General features: G+C 35.9%; 1 protein-coding gene across 1 annotated transcript in view; it reads right to left on the reverse strand.

The window, feature by feature from the left end:
- Positions 1-24,952, reverse strand: part of FGF12 (fibroblast growth factor 12) — a 266,484-nt gene that overhangs the window by 187,825 nt on the left and 53,707 nt on the right. Inside the window, exon 3 of the mRNA XM_047099227.1 lies at positions 769-872. Within this exon, the coding sequence (XP_046955183.1) occupies positions 769-872 (104 nt within the window). The remainder of the gene's footprint in view (positions 1-768; positions 873-24,952) is intronic.

Genomic DNA, 24,952 nt, shown 5'->3' on the forward strand with positions numbered 1-24,952 from the left:
AGAGTCAGACAGGCATTAGAGGAGAGTTAACTACTTTACAATGTGTCAGTGCTCATAATGTAGCTACTGATACTACCTAATTTTGTCAGTTTTGGAAATAAAAGAGATGTTAAACAACCCAGTGTCCAACACCCTCACTTTAAAGGTCCAGAAATTAAGCCAAAGAGGGGGAGGTAACTTGTCCGAAGAGAAATAGTAACTGAAATATAAATAAAACTCAAATGTCCAGCCCCTAATCTAGACCTCATTCCATAAATTCACATCATCTTTGAAGTGATGAGTTATGCCAGGAATCTGATATATTAGGTACTGAAAAGATTTATTCAATATAAACAAAACACAACCTATTCTGAAAGTTTTTCTCCACAACAGGACACAAAAGACTCTCTGAAGACAAACTGAAGAATTTAACTGCATAAGCCATCCTCTGTGCTTACAGGAGAAGTAATAGGAGAAAGGAAAAAACGTCTTACCCCTTGAATTAAACAGAACGGTAAAATTCAAAAGATCAATTATCCTCTAGAAGTGGAAGCCAGACAAAGAGAATTTATATTGCATAGACAGTAACTAGGTCTTTCTCAACAGGGCATGATCCTTTGCATTGTAAATTATAAAATCTTAGTAAAATCCTGACATTGGGTCAGAAAATATAAAATGACTTCGACTTCTAATTTTCTTCCATAAAAGAATGGTTACTCCACTACCTGTCAACACCAGTTTATGTGTGCACACAAGCACATGCACACGTACACTTTCCAAGGTACTTACTGAGCTATAGAGATAGCCTTCACCATTCATGGCCACATAGAGGCTGGCCTTCACCCCTTGGATGGCCACCACACGCAGGCCCACGGGAATTAGATTGAAGAGGGCTGAAGAGGAAAAAAGAAGACAGAGAGGAAAAAATCAGTGACCTTTTGAATAAATCATCCTGCCTCTTAAGAGGACTCTTTTGAGAATTCAAACCTATGAACTGAAATTAGTAGGGAGAGAGAGGGAGACTGAAGAGGTCTAAGGGTGGGGAGAGCAAGCTTCTTATCTTTGCACCACTTTTAATTACCTATGCGACCTCAGGTAAATCAAATAAACTCATCTGTAATAAAGGGGTAACATTAGAAGGTCTCAAAGGGCCCCACGTTTTTGCTTCACAAAATGAACACATACTCAAACAGTATAATATGATTTTTTCAAACAAGTAAATAATTCTCAATAGTGGAAAACATAATTGCCGTCATATGTAATAATAAAATATGACCTTTAAAACCTATGCCAACGCTTCTTGTTTTCAGATTTTTCCCTGTTGTCTTGAACATTGTCTTGAATACAGAAGATAAACATAAAAATCACTGACTCATTCTTAGCTACATTGGTAGAATGAGAGCATTTCTTTTTATAGTTCAATTATTTTACATGTAAATGTAGATATGTAAACAGATGTATCTCTAATTGATAGCTTAAGCTGTAATAGACATATATCTCAGAAAACACACACACACATGTATAAGTACATGCACAAAACCACTAAAACCATTAAAAATTAACTTGTTAAACTGAATTCAGTATCCCGTGATGAAATGAGAACAGGTTTGTGGTCTTTAAATATTTTGGTTGTCCATCACTGAACAATCTATATGTCTACTTGGATAAGGTATTCAAATACCAGAAAGAAAAACAAGAAGATAATCTGTTTTTCTTCCAACAATATATTTTGATGAATTACATCTTCCTAGCACTACTCTAGTTATTGTTCTGATTACAAAATGAGCATAAGCATTAACATTGTCTCTTCCCTGAAATAATTTGTAATACATAAGGGAAGAAAGTAATCATATAGTTAGGCACTACAGATGCAACATGGCTATGAACTAAATATCTCACAGCTTCATGAATAAAAGAATATATCTGTAGCTCACTTTAACATCCTAGTTTAGTTGGAAATTTTTATCCCTCTTTTCTACTGATAAAATTTCCATCAGTTCTGGTCATCTTCTTAGTGTTGAATTTAAGATGTATGTAAATCCAACCAAGGGCTACCTGGAATGACTGATTATTCTGGGCTTTTCTCAATGTAGAATGGTAAGCTAACTAACCACACACACTCATACACACACACACACACACACACACACACACACACACACAGTTTGACTTCCAGTCAAATGTTCAGTTGATGGGTGTAGAGGATCAAGACTTAGACCACAGGTTACTACAGCAGGTTTCAATTCTTAGATGCTTGACATTGGACCAGTTCCTTTGCCTCTTTAAACCTGTTTCTTCATTTGTCATGACAGTTGAGACTAAATCTTAGAAGATGCTCAAGAATTATTAGCCAGCTCAATTTGAATGTGAACTGTTTTTGTTCTTCACACTGTCCTTGTGCTACTGAAATAACTTAAGAAGTACAAGACCTTAAAGTCTACTTGGGGAGAGAAAGCTAAGACATATGGAATAATCTGATACAGTGTATAATTTATTTCTATAATTAAATATAATATATGCATTCTATATATATTTTCTATGTTACAGAAGTTCAGGAAAATGGAAGATCTGTGTGGCCTGAAATATTCAGGAAATGTTTCACATGGAATATGGAACCCAGGTTGACACAAAGAAAGGGCAGAATTTGAGTAAGTCAAGAACAGAAAAACATTTTGGGGGGACAGGCGGTTAGGTGATTCTGGAGGATAATGTATGTGTAGACCAGTAGATGGGAAGATTTGATTCATACTAGGGATAAGTGAGAATGAATACCACATAGATAAAGTAGGGATAAACATCCGAATGTCTGTCACTCTAATCTTAGATACCTAAACTTTGCCAAATGGAAAACAAGAAGTGTGACGCATAAAGATTCGAGCAGCAACAGATTACAAAAAAAGTGTGAGGTTTGCAGACAACATAGTTTCTAAAGTAACCACTCAGAAGCTACATGGCTTTGAGCCATTCATTTAACCTCTGCTTTATTTTCCTATCTGTAAAATGAACATAATAATTGTTACTGCAGAGTATTTATAGAAGAATCAAATGTACTATCAAATTAAGATAGTTTCATAAAGAGAGAGGTGTTCTCTCTATATAAGAGTTATTTGTCATTAATATATGTCTTCTGCTTGTCAAATAAGGTTACCTTAGGGCATGATGTAAAAACTGACATCATCTCACTGGTATCTATTGAGTTTATATTCAGAATTGTTTAATACTTTAAAAAATAATACTTCATTTTTGTGCAACTCTTAATCTTCAAAGTGTTGATAAATTCATCACTGTATTTGACCCTCAACCACGAACACTATGGAGCATTTAGGACAGAATGATTATCCTAATTTTAGGAAGACAAATAGGTTCAATGTGGTAACCCAAGTGAAACTCTACCTGAACAAAGGTTTTCTGGCTCTCTCACATGTGTTTCCTCCTTCTTTATTTTTAAGTTTATTTTCTCCTAATATCCATTCTTGCCTTTTCACAAAGTCTAAGACTACTTAGCTACCTTTCCATACATATCATGCAGCTGGGTGTGGCTGTGGACTCAGTAATGGCCAAAGAGATGTTGGCAGAAGGGTCTCTGCATAGTTGAAGACTCTTTCCTTAAAGACAGCTTGTGGGGGGGCGCCTGGGTGGTTCAGATGGTTGAGCGTCTCATTCTTGATTTCTACTCAGGTCATGGTCTCGTGGTTCATGGGATTGAGCTCTGCATTGTGCTCCATGCTGACAGCATGAAGCCTGCTTGGGATTCTCTCCCTCCTTCTCTCTCTGCCCCTCCCTGACTCTCACACTTGCTCTCTCTCAAAACAAATAAACTTAAAAAAAAAGATAGCTTATAAGTTTCCTTCGCCCTCTTCTCAACCATCTGCCTTACTGTTGTGTGGACTGGGATGGGGGCGTGGTGGCTGGATCATCTGAGGCCATGAAAACAAAGACTACCCCCCCCCCAGGGAGTGGTGGTAGGCAACCTGGAAAGAGTTGGGTCTCCGAGGACTTTGGGGAGCAATGGCACCAGTCCAGCAATTACCTAGGGTCTGGCTTTTATAGGAGAAAAATAAGGCCTTGTTATTTTAGTCTGTGTAATGTGGAGCCAACCGTAATCCTAAATGATAAAGGAAGCAGAGTGAATATGTAAGGTACCAACTAAAGGAAGGTATTTATACATTGTAAATAAATGCAACTACTGGAAAATATTAAGTTCAGTGAAAATTCTTATGAGAAAGAACAATGAAAACCAATATTGTGCAGAACATCTTTCTCACCTAAAGATTTCTCAGGACAAATGCTAAGAATATTGATCCATCTAACTGAAACAGTCATAACAAAGCAACTAGAAAGCTGTTCATACCTGAGGACAGTGTGAAAATTACTAAAGCCAGGCAGGGACAAAAGCAAGAAACTGTGAAAGTTCTATGCAAACCAGAAAGTGATAATGGCTTTTCAATGGTATGCTTTGGGAGATTTAGCAAGTCTATAAAAAAATCAGTAAACATTTTGGAATTAAATTTTTAGTGGTAAAAGCTAAAAACTACTCTCTTTGGGAAGGTCTGCATCTGCTTCCTAAAATCTTGAAAAGTGGCAAATGACTTACTCTTATCTATTATTTATCTTCATTGTAGTGCACAGGCTGTAACTCACAGGAGCCCTCTGCTACTCACAAGAATTCCTCCCGTGTCTCCAGTCTTCCTCTCCACCCTCGAAGCTATAGCCCTAACTCATAGGAACTGGGCCACACCATTGTTCCAGTCCCTGGAATCTACTCATGCCATTTTCCTGCTTACAACCTCTAGGTACTCTACACTGACTACGGATGGATCCAAAGTTTCTACTCTGATCCTCAGCACCCTTTGCAATATGGCTTCAAATGCCATTTCCAGTTTATCACCTGCTACTCACGCATTCCATTCACCAAAACCAGCTTTATAGAGTTTCCCCGTTTCCCAAGTCCCCCCTTGATCTTTAAGTAGGCTAAATTTTCTTTTCTTTCCTTTTCTTCTCTCTTTTTGAAAATCTGTCTTTACTATTCAACTGCACCATAAGTTTTACCCAAACCCTTGAGATGGCTGTTTCCTTTTCCATAATTGTGTAATTCATCAGTATATCTTTATAATAGCATTTCAGACATGGCATTATAGCCATTTGTTTACACATCTGTCTCCATCCCTAAAATGGAAGACTTTTCAGGGTAGGTCTCTGCAATTTCTACCCCAGTTATATGTACATATCTTACATTCATCAAATGTTATTGATTATAAGGGTCATGAAAAGACACATTTCCAGAATTTGTGGTCTTCTTATTGGAATAAAAGTGCTTTTTCTTTTTTTTCTTAAGATCAACATATTTTTAATATCAAAAAGAAATTAAAAACTTAAAACATCTCAGCCTGAAGATCAAAATTATATATAGTCACACATTTCTGCTACATGGCATTATTTCCTCTAATATATTTACTTACTGCTTCTAGTAGTTTGATCTTCCTCTTCCTACTCTTTAACCCCATGTTTCTGCTTACTTCATTCTCTCTGCTTGGAGTGCTGCTCTCCCCATATCTTCACACTGAACCTCCTGCCATGCTTGACATGACACACCAAATACCAAGTGCTTTCTCTCACTCCTAAGCTGCCCTAGTCCTGAATCTAGACTGTTTTCACCACAATTTATAATTTTCTTCCTTAAAAACTATGTTTCTGTCCTAACCACAACTAGAATGTAAGCTTCCCAAACAAATATCACATCTAAACCACACCTGTATAATACAGAGAGTAGAGAGTGGGAGAGGAAGAAAAAAGAGACAGAAACAGAAGAGAGAGAAAGACACACACACACACACACACACACACACACAGAGAGAGAGAGAGAGAGAGAGAGAGAGAGAGAGAGAGAATAAACAGGGTAACATATATCCTATTTATATTCAAGATCCCAGTAAACATTTGCCGAAGACTATAATTATAAGCCAAAGAAAGCACAAGCATCGAATATGATATTCAAACATCTTCTCAATTTTGTCCTTTCCAAAAGGAGTATCTCATTCTAAACCTTTATGTAAATCTGACTCTTATATTTTGAAAACTGAAATAATAGAGTTGGTATTCTTGGGATCCATAACAAACCCAATTACTGAACCACATGGAAAAAGTATATGAAAAAGGTAATGAAGGGAAAGGATAGTTTCTTCAAAAAATGGTGCTGGGGAAACTAGACTTCCATATCCAAAAGAATGAAGTTGGACTTATATTTTATATTACACACAAAAATAACTCAAAATTGATTAAAAGTCCAAACATAAAGCATGAAACTATAAAACTCCTAGAAGAGAATATAGGGGAAAATGTTGACATTAGTCTTGGCAGTGATTTCTTTCATATTAACACCAGAAGCATAGGCCAAAAAAAGCAAAAATAGACAAGTGGGACTACATCAAACTAAAAATCTTCTGCAAAGCAAAGGAAGCAATTAACTGAGTTAAAAGGTAACCTGAAAAATGGGGGGAAAAACATATCTGCAAAACATATAACTAATAAAGAGTTAATGACTTACATATATAAGTATCTTCTACAACTCAACAGCAAAAATCCAAATAACTCAATTTAAAAATGGTCAAAAGACTTGAACAGACATATTTCCAAAGACAATATATAAATGACCAATAGGTACATGAAAAATGTTCAGCATCACTAATCATCAGGGAATGCAAATCAAAACACAATGAAATACCATCTCATACCTGTTCAAATGACTACTATTTCTTTTACATTTTTTCAGTTTATTGATTTATTTTTGAGAGAGAGAGAGAGAGAGAGAGAGAGAATGAGCAGGGGAGAGGCAGATAGAGGGAGAGAGAGAATCCCAAGCAGGCTCCATGCCACCAGCATAGAGCCTGATGCAGGGCTTGAACTCACGAACTGTGAGATCATGACCTGAGCTGAAATCAAGAGTTGGATGTTTAACTGACTGACCTACCCAAGAGCCCCTCAAATGACCATGAATAAACAAATAAATAGATAAATAAATAAACAGTGTTGACAAGGATGTGGAGAAATTGGAAGTGTGTACCACCAGTGGAATGTACAATGGTGTGGCCAATATAGAAACAGTACGGAGATTCCTCAAAAAATTAAACGCAGAACCACCATATGATGTAGTAATCCCACTCCTGGGATATATGGAGAAAGTTGAAATCAGGATCTCGAGAACATATATGCTCTTCCATGTTCATTGCAGCATTATTCACAATATTCAAGATATAGAAACAACTTAAATGTCCATGTATGGAAAAGTGGATGAAGAAAATGTGATATATATATCCATATATATATCCATATACCTATAGATAGATAGATAGATAGATAGATATAGATATATATATGGATATATATATATATGGAATACATATATATGGAAACATTTATTCTTCAGCATTTAAAAAAAGAAAATTTTGTCATATGTAATAACATGAATGAATATGGAGGACACCGTGCTAAGTGAAACAAGCCAGTCCTAGCATCATTCCACTGCATTATTCTACTTACATGATGTATCTAAAATAATCAAATTCCTAAGAGCAGAGTAGAATGGTGGCTGCTAGGAGCTAGAGGGAGGGGTGAACAGGTAGCTATTTTTCAAAGGATATAACATGTCAGTTATGCAAGATGAATAAGTTATAAAGATCTGCTCTACAGCATGGTGCCTATAGTTAGCAATATTATAGTGTGCACTTTAAAAGTATGTCAAGAGACTATATCTCATATTAAGTGTTTCTTTTAAAAAAGAAAAAAAAAAGTAAAGGGGCATGAGGAAAATTTTGGAACTGATGGGTATGTTTATTACTTTGATTATAGTGATAGTTTCATGAATGTGTGCATGTATCAAAACTTAACAAATTGTATATATTAAATATGTACAGGGTTTTTTTTTGTATGTCAAATATACTTCAATAAAGCTGTTGTTTAAAAACGTAATGAGGGAAAATGGTAAAACAAAACAAAACCCTAGTAGATGAATTGTATTGATACATTCAATTATTCACTTTTCCTCACATTTGTATGCTTTTCCATATAAATTTGCAATGCTCTAAAAGGATGTTCTGCCCTATCTCTTGACACTGGGCTCAGTCGTGTGACTTGCTTTCTCCAATAGGTTGTTAGCAAATGCAAGCAGAGTCTGAAAAAGAGCTCATCCCCCCCCCCCATTTATTCATTTCTCCTCTGTCCCTGCATTGAGAAGAATATGCACAGACTAACCCACTGATCCCAAGAAGGGGATATAAAATACTTAGAACATAACAAAGTGGCCTCAGTAATCCAGCCAAGGCAATTCTGGATTAACCAACAGATAGCTGACCCCCAGATATGTAACCAAGACAAGATCAACAGAACTGGCTTGTGGACCACCTCAGACACATGAGACATAAACATTGCTATTGCATGCAGTTGAGGCTATGTGATTGTTGAATATGTAGCATTATTATAATAATGTATAAATGACTGGCAAAAGTTATTTACTTGGGGAAGTAGGTAATGGATTTGAATTGCCCTGATATCATACAACAAAAAAATTCTCATATTTGACAACAATACTTAACATGTACATGAAATGACCAATTATGAGCTATGAAGCTAAAATAGACTTTTATAAATTAAAAGAAAATAATCAAGGATAATTTTTGATTAATCATGCTACAGGAAAGACTGAAATATTTTTTTTCAGGAAATACATTATGAAATTCTTGCCATACAAAAAGATGTCCAAAGATTCTGCATACAAAATAATGGAAAAGAAATTAATAGACTTGCATCCACCAAGTAATTAATTAAAATATTTTATTATTTCCCTAGATTTTATCATCTTTGTGATAGCTTTCAGTTTTTTAAAATTTAATCCTTTGTGATTTATTTTCTCAACCTACTCACTTTTGTATCCAATTTTAATTTCATCATGCTTTATTTATTTTTTTCTGAGAGAATGCCTCAAATCGTATAAGTTTTAGGACCTACAAGATTTCAATCAGTATCAGGTTGAAATTTAAGTGTCAGGAGAGAATGAAAGAAAAGTAACACATGAGGTAGGAAAAACTAAAGAGAGTATATTCATGGAATATCTAATTTTTTTTCAGGCATCATGCTAGGCATTCTGACATGCAAAATGTCACTTTTAAAATAAGTATCTCACTAGTTGGCTTTACTTCAGTGTATAAAAAGTCCTAACTTCTTTTTTGGGTACCAAGTGAATACAGAAGGGAATGAAAATTGCCATCCTAAACTTTAGGGTAAGATTCCATAGCTATAGTCAGTTGAACTCTCATATGGTGTCTTGTAAGTATCTCTATAATGTCTCTGATTCAAAAAAATATGTATTCTTTCTATAAATATTTATTGAGCACTTAGTATATGCCATATGTTAGGCTTGGGATGGGAAAATAGTGATGTAGCCAACAGATGTGGTCCCTAAGGGATAAACCTTCACTTGTAATTCTTCCTGACATTCCTACTATTCTGGGTACAATTTGAAGGCCCTGGAAATTGTTATTATCCTTGTTGCCTAGCATGTAGCATCCTGGTCTCACAAGCCGCTCTTCAATATTTGCCAAATAAATAAATGAATCAGCAATGGTTTCTCTTTAAGTTTGCTTATTCATAGCTTTTCTTGGTCATATTTCCAGAATTAAGCATGCAAGAAAAATTGATATTATTTATCACACATAGAATATATTCAAATACGGAATCTAAAGGGAAAGCCAGAAGATTTACATGACACACGGTTTCAGTGGACAGAAGTATAGGATGTGTAAGGCTGAAGTGTGTGTGAAGGGTGATGCAGGTTTTAGAAGGACTGAAGAAGAAATGAGGAGTTTGGGAAATCTGTTATAATCAAGATATCAGACATCTTGTAAAATTACACTGGAACTAAAAAAAGTACCTTGCCAAAGTGCTATGTTCTTAGTCAACTTCATTTCTACCTGTGTGTTATCCACACAAATTTTTCCAATGGCAAAAAGGTGGCAATAATGCAAAATACATCAGAAAACACTGTGACAGCAATGAAAATGCAAGAAGAAAGAGAAGAAGAGGAAGAGAGGAAAAGAAAAAGTGAAGGAGGGAGAAAAAAGCTCCTTACAAATTCTTCTTTACAACAGGTAAATCCAGTATCTTCCCAAGCAACTTCTAAGGACAGACTCCTTATTGCTTGTAATAATGAACTGGTATAAAAGAGTACAGTCATGTTTTCAAGTTCTGGGTTGAATGTGCAGAATGGGCAAAGCAAAAAATGCATTTTATGACCCACTAAAATGCCAAGTTAAATTTGTAGTGGAAGATGCTGAGCGAGAATAGAGATATTTGGGTTTATAACCTGTGTACTCTCCATATCAGATTGTCTTGAAAATTATCATTTCCCTCTCATCAAAATGTTCTCAATAAAGATACTTTGTCAGAGTGTGAATAATATATCCTACAAAAATTTTAACCTAAAATTAAGTTGGTTCCAGGTTATTTTTCTTCATAACCCTATATATAATCTCTGTAATAACATTTGTAATTGTGGTATTTATGATAATATTTGTAGGTTATACTCAATTGGTTTTTCATTAGTCATGAAAATAATGTGTACTTCTGGCTTTTATCATTTATTAAGGTCAATTCCTCCCCCCCCCCTTCATTTTCAGTAGGAAAATGACCTTACAGAATAGTCAACAAACTAGAAGATAGACAGTCTTGGCTCCTAACTCCTCCAACACAAACGTGGTCATATAAACTAGGGTACAACGGAGTATTCATTCAGGCAAATTAATTGCTCCCTTATCCTAATTCCACAGCATTACATAACACGTATCACACTGCTTTTTCATATTTATTTGTTTGCCTGAATTTCCCTGCAAATAAGGAATTTTTCAAGAATATGAAATATGCTTTTTTTTCCATCCAAAGTACATTGCACAGTAGAAGCATGAACAATTGTGGTCACTGAATCTAACTCTCTAAAATAGCTTTTCTTCCATAAATTAAGAGAAATATGTGAGTGTTCCTACTTTAGCTTTTAAGGAAACAAAACTAGTGTAAGGACAGAACTTAAGTTCAGAGGACACAGTTCTCAGTCATGAGCCTTAGCTCTAACATTTAACAGCTTTGTGACCTTGGTGCCTGGAAATAATGTAACCTCACTGAGCATTAGTGTCCACTCTGAATGCTTCAACGACTTGTTATAAAAATGAGTTAAGATAATATATTTTTTAAATATGTATTAAACTATAAAAGTAAAGTACAAAGTAGCATTATTGATGTGGTCCAGAGCTTTCACAATGGGGTTGGGGAGTAAGGGACACTTGGGCCATCATTATCTCATATTTTAACTTAAGTTTCTTAAGATGTCATGGCAGAAAAAAAGCAATGTGTTTCATCTTATATATTTAAGACCCAGTAAGCAAAAACAGCTATGTGTTTAAAATAAAACAATGAATACATGTAAAAGTCAACATAGTTTAGGGTAGAATGATTCAGTGCTTTCAGTCTGATGTCTTACTTTACAAACAATTGGTCAAATAATCCAACTGCCTGATTTATTTCCCTAATGAATTTACTGACCTATGGAACTGATGAGCACTTTGGGGGTTAGAGACTTCAAATGTTTCTTCTAAGCTTTGGCCAAGAGCAAACATGGTGAATTTTCAGCATAGTCAAAATGAGCAGTACCTCCCTTTCTTGGACAGAAGCTAGTAGAAATGTTGCCTTAGCTCTTGTAGAAATCCTGCCAGTGGCTTTTAAACCTGATATTATCATATGACCTTTCCTGTGTTATTTCAGATATGTTCAAAACTTGCATAATTAACAAGTCAATTCAATGTGATTCTCTCTTTTTTTCCCTTAAGATGAAAAATGAAGCATGTCACCATCGATAATGAAAGCAAATGCCTGTCATCACTCATCCACTGTGGCCAATTTGTCTTATACATCAGATTTGTCTTATGGTCCACATGAAGAACTCTGAACAGCACAGGTGTCAATCCAGAAGATCATAGGGCAGAAACACCCTCCAAGAAATCTCACACATTTTGCAGGTTTTAGATTTACATCTTCCACAAATTTTCCATCAAACACTACTTTGCCAAAAGTGACACTATGGCCTCTTAGGTTTACTTATTAATTCATCCCATATATTCTAGACACTGTACTAGGCACTTGTAATACACTGAGGTAAAAGACAGACATGGCACCTGCAATCATAGTGGTAAAAATCTATAAAATAGAATAAAAAAAACCACGCGTACACTCTGCAACTATCTTTTTACACATGAAGGCACTGAATCTCAAAGATGTGGTTTTCCCAGGGCCACAAAATCAGCCAGGAAAGGACTAGGATGTAGGGGCACCTGGGTGGCTGTCGGTTGAGCGTCCAACTCTTGATTTCGGCTCAGGTCATGATCTCACCATTTGTGGGATTGAGTCCTACATTGGGCTCTGCGCTGATAGCAAGAAGCCTGCTTGGGATTCTCTCTCCCTCTCCTTCTTCCCCTCCTCCACTTGCTTGTGTGTGTGAGTGCTCTCTCTCTCTCTCTCTCTCTCTCTCTCTCTCTCTTAACCTCTCTCTCTCTGTCTCTGTCTCTCAAAATAAATAAATATTTTTTAAAAAGCCAGACTAGGGTGAGGGTGTGAAACTATGTTCTGGTGGCTGTAAGGCTATAAAATATTGTTTCTCTTAAGAAATAAAAGAAAATTTCTAGTAACCACAACCTAAATAGTGGTAAAGCGAGAAAAAATGGAACCATAATAAATAAATTTGTCAGCCAAGCAGAAATTCCCCACTCAGAAAGTACTAAACCTTTAGTTCCTTTTAGTTAAAATTACACAGACAACAAAAAGCTAACTTCTTGAGATGGTTTAGATAAGCACAACCAAAGCTTTGCACTTCATTATCATTAATTACTAAAACAAGAAAGCACTTTTGAAAATTTATGCACACAAAACTGATGAGCAATTATATTTAAATAGTGGAAAGTCAGTGAAAAAGCCACAAAGAAAAAATATTCATATTCCACTCAAGTTATACTGACATTGACATTCAAAGGTTGCATTTACTGCTCATGATTCAAATATATACTACATGATGTATATGATATGGTATAATATATAAATATAAATTATATTTCTGCTGAATTCCAAAAATATTAAGTGGATCTATAGAAATAAATGTGGTAAGATTTTTATTTTTAGAAACGGAGCAGGAAAAATAGAATTTGAAAAATAAGAGGATGATTTTATCAGTATTCTCTACCTGAAAATTTGTTTTAGCTAATTTCTCCTATAATCCCTAGGTACAAAATTTTTCCAAAGTACCACATTTCACCTATCATTCTATTGCAATTGCTCAATAATAGTCACTGGATCCCCATGTCCTAAAATATAAAGTTTAAATTCCCTTAGCTGTCAGTTAAGGCACTGTAAAATATGGTTCTATAATATCTCCACATAATTTCTTTGCTAAAACCATTAGTCAGTTCATTTGTGCCCAACATGGAAGGAACTTTCTCCACTCGGTAATTCTGTGCCTCTTTATCTGAAAGGGAATTCTCCTAATCTTAGCTTACATATTTTGTTCCTATTCTTCAAGGTTCAGTTTAAGGTACTCTTTCTCTGAGCACCATGGCTTTTGGGGATCTCTCCTATCTCTTAAATCTAGCATTTTGTTTTTTTGTTTTGTTTTGTTTTGTTTTCTAATCACTTGGTAGTACCAGTGCTACCTGGCATTATTAAGTTTTATTTTACATAAAGGTTCAACCCCAACCTTACCTACTTTTCTAGGAGCAGCTAGAAAGCAGGAATTGTATGGGAATCATCTTTGCAACTTAGTAACTAGAATACAGTTTTCCCTCAATATCTTGGTCTTAATGAAGATAAAGCATGAACATGGCAGGCATATGTGAAACTCCAGAACTATGTCTTAAGAAGACATATGAGCAGCGTGTGGGTGGCTCAGTTGGTTGAGTCTTGATTTCTGCTCAGGTCATGATCCCAGGGTCAGAGGATCAAGCCCCACATCAGGCTCTACACTAAGTGTGGAGCCTGCTTAAGAGTCTTTCCCTCTCTCCCTCTGCCCCTCTCCCTGCCTCGGTGGCATGCTCTCTCTCTGACTCTGTCTCTCAAAAGAAGAAGAAGAAGAAGAAGAAGAAGAAGAAGAAGACAAATGAAGCTAGGCCACAATGACTATTGTAAAAATCTGTCTAAACAAAACAAAACAAAAAAAAAAAAAAGCAAAAGAATTTACTGATATCTGCTGTGGACCGAGAAGGGGCCATTTACTGGTCATCTCCAGCTTTTTTCACAATAAAATATCAAGAAACATTCCCTAAAAGGGCAGCAATGATTTGCAGTGTACTTTAAAATATTATCTTATTGTATAACTCTGTCTCATTTTTTTTTGTTACATATTACAACCTTCGGGAGTTTTGTTTGTTTTTAAATTCCAAAATCTTGGCCACATCCATATCAACTAAATAAAAATCTCCAGGATTGAATCCAGACATCAATATATTTTTTAAATTCTTCATATGATTCCAATGTACAGCATTGCCAAAAAGCAATTTCATATTTGGTAGGTCTGGGGTAGTTCTAACTAGCTCCCAGATGCTACTGTTGCTTCTCTAACCTTACCAGTCAGTAGACCAAAGTGTGCTGTGGGCAGTATCTGCGTCTCCTGCAGTTTATGGGAAAGGCAGACTCTTGGGCCCCAACTAAGACCTACTGAATCACAATTTTCACTTTCAGGAGTTTCCCAAGAGATTACTATGCATTTCAGATTCAAGAAGCACTGTTCTAGAGCAGTGGTTCTCAAAGTGTGGTCTCCTGAACTTGTTAGAAATACAAACATTCAGCCCTTCTTCCAGACCTATTGAATCAGAAATTCTGGGGGTAAGGCCCCCAAATCAGTAGTTTAACAAACCCTCTAGGTGATCCTGTTGCTCACTAAAGTATAAGAAGCAATGTTCCAGAAGAAATCACCGCTCTTACTCTTGACTGCACTTTGGAATTATCTGTGTTATTTAAGAATACTGACTGGATCCTCAGAGATTCTGATTTTATTCACTTGGGCATAAGATTTTTTTTTAAGTTACCTTGGTGATTCTAATGTTCAAAATTTGGGAGCCATTGTTCTAGAGGATTTTGACGTGGTGGGAAGTAGACTGTCTCCCCTTGCATCATGATAGGACTTCCCTGCTTACATCAGCAACAGAATCAAATGACAGAGAAGAGACCATGTGGAACATTTCATTCCTACCCCTCTGAAGGAAATTCCAAGTGCAGTGAGGTTGAATCCTATCCAGAGTCAACTTCAGTCAAACCCTGCTAAAGACAAAAAAGACTCAGGGTGCCTGGGTGGCTCAGTTGGTTAAGCATCCAACTTTGGCTCAGGTCATGATCTCGTGGTCCATGAGTTCGAGCCCCACATTGGGCTCTGTGATGACAGCTCGGAGCCTGGAGCCTGCTTCAGATTCTGTGTCTCCCTCTCTCTGTGCCCCTCCCCCACTGACATTCTGTCTCTCTCTCAAGAAGGAATAAATGGTAAAAAAAAAAAATTTTAAAGACAAGAAGCCTGGATCTAGGGCCCAGACAGGTGCTGAAATTGCAGATGAGGCTTTAAGAAGGCTTATTATACAACTCTTCATGGCTCTGCTCAGTCCTACATTTTCCCTGAAATCACTCTTGATCACACTTTAGGCAACATAGATTTCTCCTCTTTCAGACTTTCCAGTAGGGTCCAGCAGTCTCTTCCAGTAGGGTAAGTTTGATGTTACATACTCTAAGTCTTTACATATAATTCCCATTTTGCAAATAAGAAACTAGTTTCAAAGCGCTAAACAAATTGCTCAAGGGTAGATAGCTGGTAAATGGAGAAATGCATGTTAATTTCCATAACTGTCTATGAAATTTTATGGGATGTTCACAACACCACACTGCTTCCTTAAGGATCATAACCTATCCCTGGTATATACCAAAGTAACAGTAAAATGGTATCTTCTGCCAATACCTAAGTAAGAGGAAGCAAAGAGAAGCTTTCTTTAGGATATTTTTAAAAATTCAATTAGAATACTATGGAGTGGGCTTAGTAATGCTGAACAGACATATTTTGACATGGGAATGTGCTCCACACTGTCTTGGTGTCAGGGAAAGCAGATGTACTAAGTGCAACCTCACTAGATCTTGGCGGAATGCCTGCTCAATACCACTCTATCTAGGCTACTGAATAATGCATGGAAATATATGCACACACACAAATACACACATCCTACACACCTCAAACTTCCAAGTCAGATACATGAAACTGGCCAGCAAACGAAGAACATTTAAAATTATTGTATAATGGTTTACTATTTTATATATATATATATATATATATATATATATATATATAATATTATAGATCTAGATTCTAGATCTATTCTAGATATCTATATCTATACATATGTATATCTATATATATATGTGTGTATATATATATATATGTGTGCGTGTGTGTGTATATATATATATAGTTTTTTTTTTTTTTAGAGAGAGAGCTTGAACGGGGGAGAGGGGCAGAGTGGGAGGGAGAGAGAGGGAGAGAGAGAAAAAAATCTCAAGCAGACTCCATGCTCAGTGCGGAGCCCAATGCAAGGCTCAATTCCATGACCCTCTGGATCGTGAGCTGAGCTCAAATCAAGATTTGTAGGCTCAACAGACTGAGCCACCCAGGTGCCCCTCCAAAAAATATTTTAATTTACAATTTAAATACATCAAGCATATTGAAGAAAAATCCTCTCAAGTTCAATGTTTATACTCTTAAAATAAACCACCACAATATTTTATAAGTAAATCACACTTCTTTCTTAATACTTTCAAAAAGTTTTGTGAGAAAATGCAATGGTATGATTTAAGGAAGTATTTATTATGTGCTAGGAAATATTGACCAAGAAAAAGAAATTCAGTGTAAAGTGTGGGTAAAGGCATTAACTCTGGAACTAAACTCACTGAATTCAAATCCTGAATCTATCATTTAATATCTGTGTGTGTGACTAATTATTTAAACTTGCTATGCCTCAGTTTATTCATCTTCAACGTGGGCATGATTATAGTACCTGTTTTATAGAACTGTTTTAGATTTAAATGAATAAAATTTATAAAATTATTCAGTAAACATTAGCCATTATTATCTGACATGCCCCAAACTCATATTAAGAAGTAATACTTGGCACATAGGTTACCATTTTATTTTTCTAAGTCCCTCATGGAAAATATATAATTCTTTCATAGTTCATGGCAGTATGCCCTGGAAAATATCTATTCATATCAGAATAAAGCTATGATTTGTTCCTTAATAAACTGCTATAAATTGGATACCTAATCAAACCAGCCACATATAAGAAATCCCAATGCCATTAATTACTATCTCCATTAAGTGTGAGAATGTAGGGAAACCTATATATAATCTCTCAAGCAATAATTTGTATTGAGAAATGAACACAGGATACAGATATAATGGAACTGAATTTTCTTTAGTCTACCTTGACCAAATCAGCTTCACATCTCAGAGCCACAAGCAGGTAATTTCAGAAAGATTTTAATAATCTCTAATTTATCACAACTCTAATGCCCTTTTCTACTTTAAGGAATCCACCCCCTTTTTTTCTTACTTTTAAAGCACCTGAGTGTTATAGTTTCTGTTCCCTACAAAATCAGCTTCAATTTAGCTCCTGGTCCTGGCTGAATAATAAAAGCAACGGCTCTCTCTCTCTCTCTCTCTAGTATGTAAATGTACCATTTACATACTTTCAGAAATGATGCCTCTGTAATTATCACCATGAATATATATTCACATATTGCTTTAAGGATATATTTAAAACTGTGCAGAAGTGACTTCTTTTACTATTATTGCTATAGAGTTCACTTTTCTGGACTAACCATACTCAATTTTGTTCCTATTTTCTTAATGGAAAATAACTTTCTTATCCACTTTTGAAGTCTCTTAAATTGTCTGTCATTCTCAAAACAAAAGGCAAACGTGATCCAATTTGCATTAATCCTTCATGCTGAATGTTGTTCAACAAAGTCATATTCATTTTTAATGGCATTGTTCTGAGAATTCACTTTCATTCATTTATTCAAGGAATATTGAGAACCTAATATGTGCCAGGCACTGTTCTAGGTGCTGGAGATACAACAGTGTAAAATTCAGGCACACCTCCCTGCCCCTGTGGAGCTTTTATTCTAACTAATAAGCCTTTCAAATTTAAATGGTAGTCTGATTATACTATTATTACTATAAATTAACCTATCCATATCCTTTGGTAAGGCATTAGCCATTATTAAGGCCTTATTACATGCCAACACAGTGATAAATCAGACATAGTCAAGGACCTCAAGAAACTTACAACCTAAAAGAAGTAAATAAGTCACATACATAATAAATATATACAGATGAAACTGCATAAATTTCTTTTTTTAAGGTTATTTATTTATTTTTAGAGAGAGACACACACACACACACACACACAGAGACAGCAAGCAAACAAGTCAAGGAGGGGCAGAGAGAAGGAGAGACAGAATCCCAAGCAGGCTCCACACCATCAGCAGAGCCCAATGCGGAATTCAAACTCATGAACCGCAAGATCATGACCTGAGCTGAGACCAAGAGGTTGACACTTTTTTTTTTTAATTTTTTTTTTCAACGTTTATTTATTTTTGGGACAGAGAGAGACAGAGCATGAACGGGGGAGGGGCAGAGAGAGAGGGAGACACAGAATCGGAAACAGGCTCCAGGCTCTGAGCCATCAGCCCAGAGCCCGACGCGGGGCTCGAACTCACGGACCGCGAGATCGTGACCTGGCTGAAGTCGGACGCTTAACCGACTGCGCCACCCAGGCGCCCCCAAGAGGTTGACACTTAACTGACTAAGCCACCCAGGCGCCCCAAACTGCATGAATTTCTTAAGAGATGTACAGGGTATAGAGAGGAAAAAGCAGGACTTCCAGTTAAAGAAATTGGAAAAAAAAATTCAGAGACAAAAGGCAATTGATCTTGTTTTTAGAGGATGATGTAATTAGTGGAAAAAAATAACATAAGCAAGTATGAATGAGGAAACTCTGTGGTATACACGGGGAACATTTTAGTGGAAGAGGGACATAATAAAACACGTAAGTATATTAGACAGTGACAAGTGTTCTGGAGGAAGAAAATATCAAGTCGCCAAGGCAGAATGAAGTGTTAAAGACAGGGATTGAAATTTATCGACTAACCAAAAAAGGCCTCCACATGAAAAAGCATCATTTTTGAGGAAGGGAATGAAGAAGATGAAGAAGAGGGCTATTTAGGTATTCGGAGGAAGAACATGTTAGGAAGACATGGAATGCTGGGAGGCCTTGAGAAAAAGCATAGTTGCCATGTTTGAGGAACAAGAAGACTAATGGGCAGGATTAAGTAAAATCATACTGGTCATAAAATGAACTTGGCTTTTACCCTTAATGGTGTGTGATGAAAGAGACTGAACAGAGAAGTGACCTAGCCAACCTATGTTTTAACTGGGTCACTTTGGTTGCTGTGTGGCTAATAGACAAAAGAGGAAAGCCGTAAGTAACAAAATCAGTCAGGAGGCTACTGTAAAAGTCCAAAGATAAGAGCAGCTTGGTCTAGGTAGTGGCAATAGGGGTATTGCAAAGTGGTCAGATTCTGTATATATTTTGAAGGCAGAGTGAATTCACTACAGTTTTCAAACTCATCACAAAAATTATTGTACTATCCACTCTTACAACTTTGCCTTTTTTATAATGTGTTTAAAAGGGGAAATTTCAAGTTTTCAAAGAGAAAAACAAAAGTCGTTGCCAATTTTATAGGCTTTCAAAGTTTCAGATCTTTCAGGGATATTGGAGATAATCTTTTCTAAACACCTAATTTTGGATAAGAGTAGATAACCAAGGAACAAAAGGCTTAAACAAGAACACTCAGCTAAGTGGGGACAGGACTTGCACTGGAAACAGGTTATCTGACTCACAGTCCAATTAGTGATACTTAAGTGGTTTATACTCTTCCTTTGAAGTTGTATTCAGTCATTTTGATTTCACAACATTGAGTAAGAGGTATCCCAAACTCAAAACTCTTCAGGGCTTAGGCAGGTAGGAGGAAAATGTGGGGGAAAGGAGGTGCATCCATTGTTTGAATACACTCATTTTTTTCCCCCGTGAAGCATGCCAACTAAATGAAACCTATCTGCATAGCCCTCCGGTTTGGGATCTTGGAAACGGTCCACTGCTGTGCTCGGCAGAAGGGCAAATAAGGACATCACACTCTACGAGGGGAAACACAAATACAGATAAGGAATGGCCAGTCAAATGTGACTTGTGCAGCTGTGAAGGTATATACAAGCTTCAAACACAGTAGGGTGAAGTGAGTTAGTGAGGGGTGTTGTATAAAGGTGGCAATTGTCAGGAAAGTTAGAGAAGGCTTCACATAAAGGAGATAAAAGTTGAGAAGGGCACTAAAGGGTAAGAGTGGCTTACTAGATAAGCCACTGGATAAGACTGGTGAAGTCAGTCCAAATAAATGTAATCAGCATGTGTAAAATGACCAAGACACAGGCTTACCTATATATCATTTTTGTAATTCCCCCAAACCTATGCTTGATCACACATCTGTTTAGAATTGAGCTCTGATTCTCTCCAGATAATAAATCAAATGTAACATTCCATTCTCTCTCTCTCTCTGTGTGTATATATATGTACACATATGTATGTATATGTACATATGTATACATATATATACACATACACACAGGCAGTATTCTCAATAAATATATACAGCAAACATATATATATTGATAGATGTGCATATATATATGTACACTACATCTTTATCCATTCATCTATCACATGTTAAATACACTGGAATTAAAATAATTTTTTAATGTGGCTACCAGAAAATTTAAAAAAAACATATAACCGATTCTGTACATGTTTGAGACACTACAAAGTCTGAATCTCATCATGGTTTGCAGTATGCCTACAGACCTATGCTTTCCCTATTATATTAGGAATTAGGTACCAGTAGAAGTAGGTATGGCAGTCCCAAGACAGAGACTGCCTTAATCAGAAAATGTGAACACTCCAAACCCTGGGGGCAGAGGAGAGTTACCAGTCATACCTACTGCAGTGTATCAGAATCCTCTAGAGGGCTTGTAAATGCAGACTGCTGAGCCACAGCACAGGGTTCTAATTCAGTATGTCTAGCTTAAGGCTCAAGAATGTTCCCAGATGATGCTGATGCTGGGGACTACACATTTTATGAACCACTGACTTAGAGCACTCTTCAATACCCCCAGCTAGCACCTTTACACTCTTTCATGTGTAACAATAGATGCCACCATTAAGGATTCTACTTCAGTTGAAATGGCTGTGATCTATGAGATCCTTGCAAACAAACACTCTTTCATCCATGCTGACAAAGATTAATAATAATAATAATAATAATAATAATAATGATTGTTGTTACTATAATAATAATAATTATTATTATTATAGTAACAACAATCAACAATGTTAATTGAGAATTACTGTGTTTTAGGCACAGTAACTTTAAGCACTTTTCATGAATTGCCCCATTTCGTCTGCACAACAGCCCTATGATGTAAATTCTACTATCATTCCCACTTAACAAATGAGAGAATTGGATGTGAAGAGGTTAAATAACTACACCAAAGGTACAGAATCTCAAGTCAGATAGCCTGGATTCAAATTCTGGCTCTATCATTTATGCATGTGACTCCCCACATCTTTACACACACCTTGAGAATATCACATAGGGATCTGTAAAGTGAAGATTTCCTGCTGGCAGCATACCTTTCAGAAGAAATGGTATTTAAAGAAATGGAAGCTGCCAGTCAGTTTTTTTGAGCATATATTCCCTTCTATGCGAGAATTAATGGAAAGGCTACTAAAATCTGAGAGATTGTCTGTTCCTCTCATTTTGTGCAATCAGAGATTGTATAAATCTGAGAAATTTTATGTGATTTGCTCAAGGTCAACACACTGGTCACCTTACGGAGCCAAGAATATATTAAAGACAACATTGGCCCTCCCTTCTTTCTAGGAATACACTTGGTTAAGTAACTCCTGTTAAGATTCCTTTTTTTAAATTTTTTTTTGAGAGAGAGAGAGATAAAGAGACAGAGTACTAGCAGGAGAGGGGCAGAGAGAGAGGGAGACACAGAATCTGAAGCAGGCTCCAGGCTCTGAGCTGTCAGCACAGAGCCCAACGCAGGGCTTGAACTCACGAACCACGAGATCATGACCTAAGCCAAAGTCTGACGCCTAACAGACTGAGCCACCCAGGCGCTCTGCTCCTAGAAGACTCTTAACCACTATGCATACTGCTTATAAATATGCCCACAAACAGTTACAGAGCAACTAGCAAGAAGGATAATTTCAAATGGCTCATGTTTTCCTTTACTGACTAGAGGAACACATGAGTACAGAAGTCTTAGGATGAAAAATAAATACAAGACTAATAAGGAGAGAGGTCAAGGTTACAAAAAGTTTAGAAAGCTTATCCCCCTATGCTTTTATGTGAGTGGGTAAACTATTCAAGGAAATTGTTTCTTGTTCATGCTCTCCATAAATATCATCTGGAGGCATAGTGTTTAAAATTAAAACATAGTCAACAAAACCAAATTTCTAACAAATGTTCATTACTCTCCTTCTAGCTATTAAAATCAAAAGGCATTTTTTCTTTATTAAAAAAATCAAGTGAAGTAACTGCATTCATAAGCTAAAGATAAATATTAATTTTGATAATGAAAAAATATGCCACTGCAAGAGTAACAACATCACATGTACCACAATGTTGCTTCAGATTATGTAAATAATCTTGCTTAAAGAAAATCAGCAGGAGAAAACATACGTTGGTTTTCTTTTCATCCAACTTGTAGGTGTGATTTCACACATACAAACTGATGACATATTCTTAAAGTATACATGATAGTAGAAGAAAATAATATCCCTATAGTTGGATATAGCATAACCCTTACTCTCCCATGAGAATGATAATGTGTATGCTTGAGTAAGTGAAGGAGATGAACTGCCTGTCCAGGAAGGCCCCTGTTTGGGGAGAAAAACATCTTTATAATTCTTCACAGCATCCCTTATGTCCTTGATAGTTTTTCCCAACTAACCATGTGGATCATGTTTCTGTTGATAGTTTAGCAATACAGAGCTTCTGTTGGCTTTGGCTGTGTCTACAGACTTGTGGCTGGTGGTATCAAAACATCATATGTTTGGTATTGTATAGAAAACATAACTGGATGACTACATTTTTAAGTTTCCAATTGGATTTCTGAAACTCAGATACAGACCATTCACAGAGCTAGAACAAACAATTCTAAAATTTGTATGGAACCGGAAAAGACCCTGAAATGTGTTTCTTTATGCTGAACTCATGAAGAATTTAATTTATTCATAAAATCTGAATACACTGTTTGTATTTATAAACAGTAGTTAGGAACATGAAATATTAGATGTCTAGAATCAAAATATCTCAAGAAATGGATTCTGTGTTCATTAAATACTAAGCACAAAAGTCAAACAATTTATTAAATCAAAACATGGCAGATCATTAAGAAAACAATCTTGGAATGAATAAAACCTTTTTATTTTATTTATCTTTTTAACTTGTCATTAGCTTGTCTGATACTTTATTTATTTTTTTAATATGAAATTTATTGTCAAATTGTTTTCCATACAACACCCAGTGCTCATCCCAACATGTGCCCTCCTCAATGCCCATCACCCATTTTCCCCTCCCTCCCACCCCCCATCAACCCTCAGTTTATTCTTAGTTTTTAAGAGTCTCTTATGGTTTGGCTCCCTCCCTCTCTAACAATAAAGCCTTTTTAAATAAGAAAGAAAAGCTGAGGGCATAAAAGCATATTTATAAAATGAAGCACAGCCAAAAAAATTCAGAGACAAGCAACAAAATAAGTAAAAAATTTACAACTCATGTAACAAAGAGCTGATATTTTAAAATATAAATAGATGTTCTACAAATGAAAAGACATTTCATAGAAACAGATATAAGCAGACATTTTATCAGAAAAAAAGTGAAGATGGTTCTTAAAATATATGAACAAGTGCTCAACCTAACTCATAATAAGACAAATGAAGTTTGTTTTTAGGTAACAAAGAACTACAAGTTTGATAACACATTATGTCGATTACAACATAAGGAAACAAACACTCTCAATGTAAATTTGTATGATGGAGAGCAAATAGATATCTTTCAAAACTAAAAAAAAGCATTTATATATCCTTGACCCAGGAATTATGTTTCTATCCCATCCCATAAGTACACTTGTACATATGCAAAATTACTTATGCAAAAGTACAATATCCATCCCATAAGTACACTTGTACATATGCAAAATTACTTATGTACCAAGATATTCTTTATAGTGTTGTTTGCATTAACAAAATATAAGAAAGAACTGAAATGGTCTTTGATAGAGAGTGAGATTAAATAAATTGTTCCTCCTAAATATGTACTAATATGGAAAAATCTTGTAGATATAACAGTTTTAAATTTAAAAAGGTGCTTAACAAGTGTTAGGTAGATAGATGATAAAGAGAGAAAATATAAATACAAACACATAGCGTTGTATATGTTGATAAATGAATAGACTGTACCTAGAAGAATACCAAGAAATGTGACCACGTGGCAGATAAGAGAAGAACAGAAAATTGCTTTTGACTATGGCAATGTATCCCAGACAAAGAAACACACCCGTGGTTAATGACTCACAGCAAAGAATAAAAATGCACATGTTGCTAGACCTGGGATGTCTTAGTAAGAGGGTGTAAGAAAGGACCTAGAGCATTTGGTCTTCTGTTAGGCAATTTTAGGGAGGGCTCAAAGAAATGTAGATTTACTCTCAACTGGACTACTCTAAGAAAGTGGGTGTCAT

The sequence above is a fragment of the Lynx rufus genome, unplaced genomic scaffold (assembly GCF_022079265.1).
Source record: "Lynx rufus isolate CCGP_SWC_20201006 ecotype Redwood Valley unplaced genomic scaffold, mLynRuf1.p SCAF_5, whole genome shotgun sequence".
Taxonomy (NCBI): Eukaryota; Metazoa; Chordata; class Mammalia; order Carnivora; family Felidae; genus Lynx; species Lynx rufus.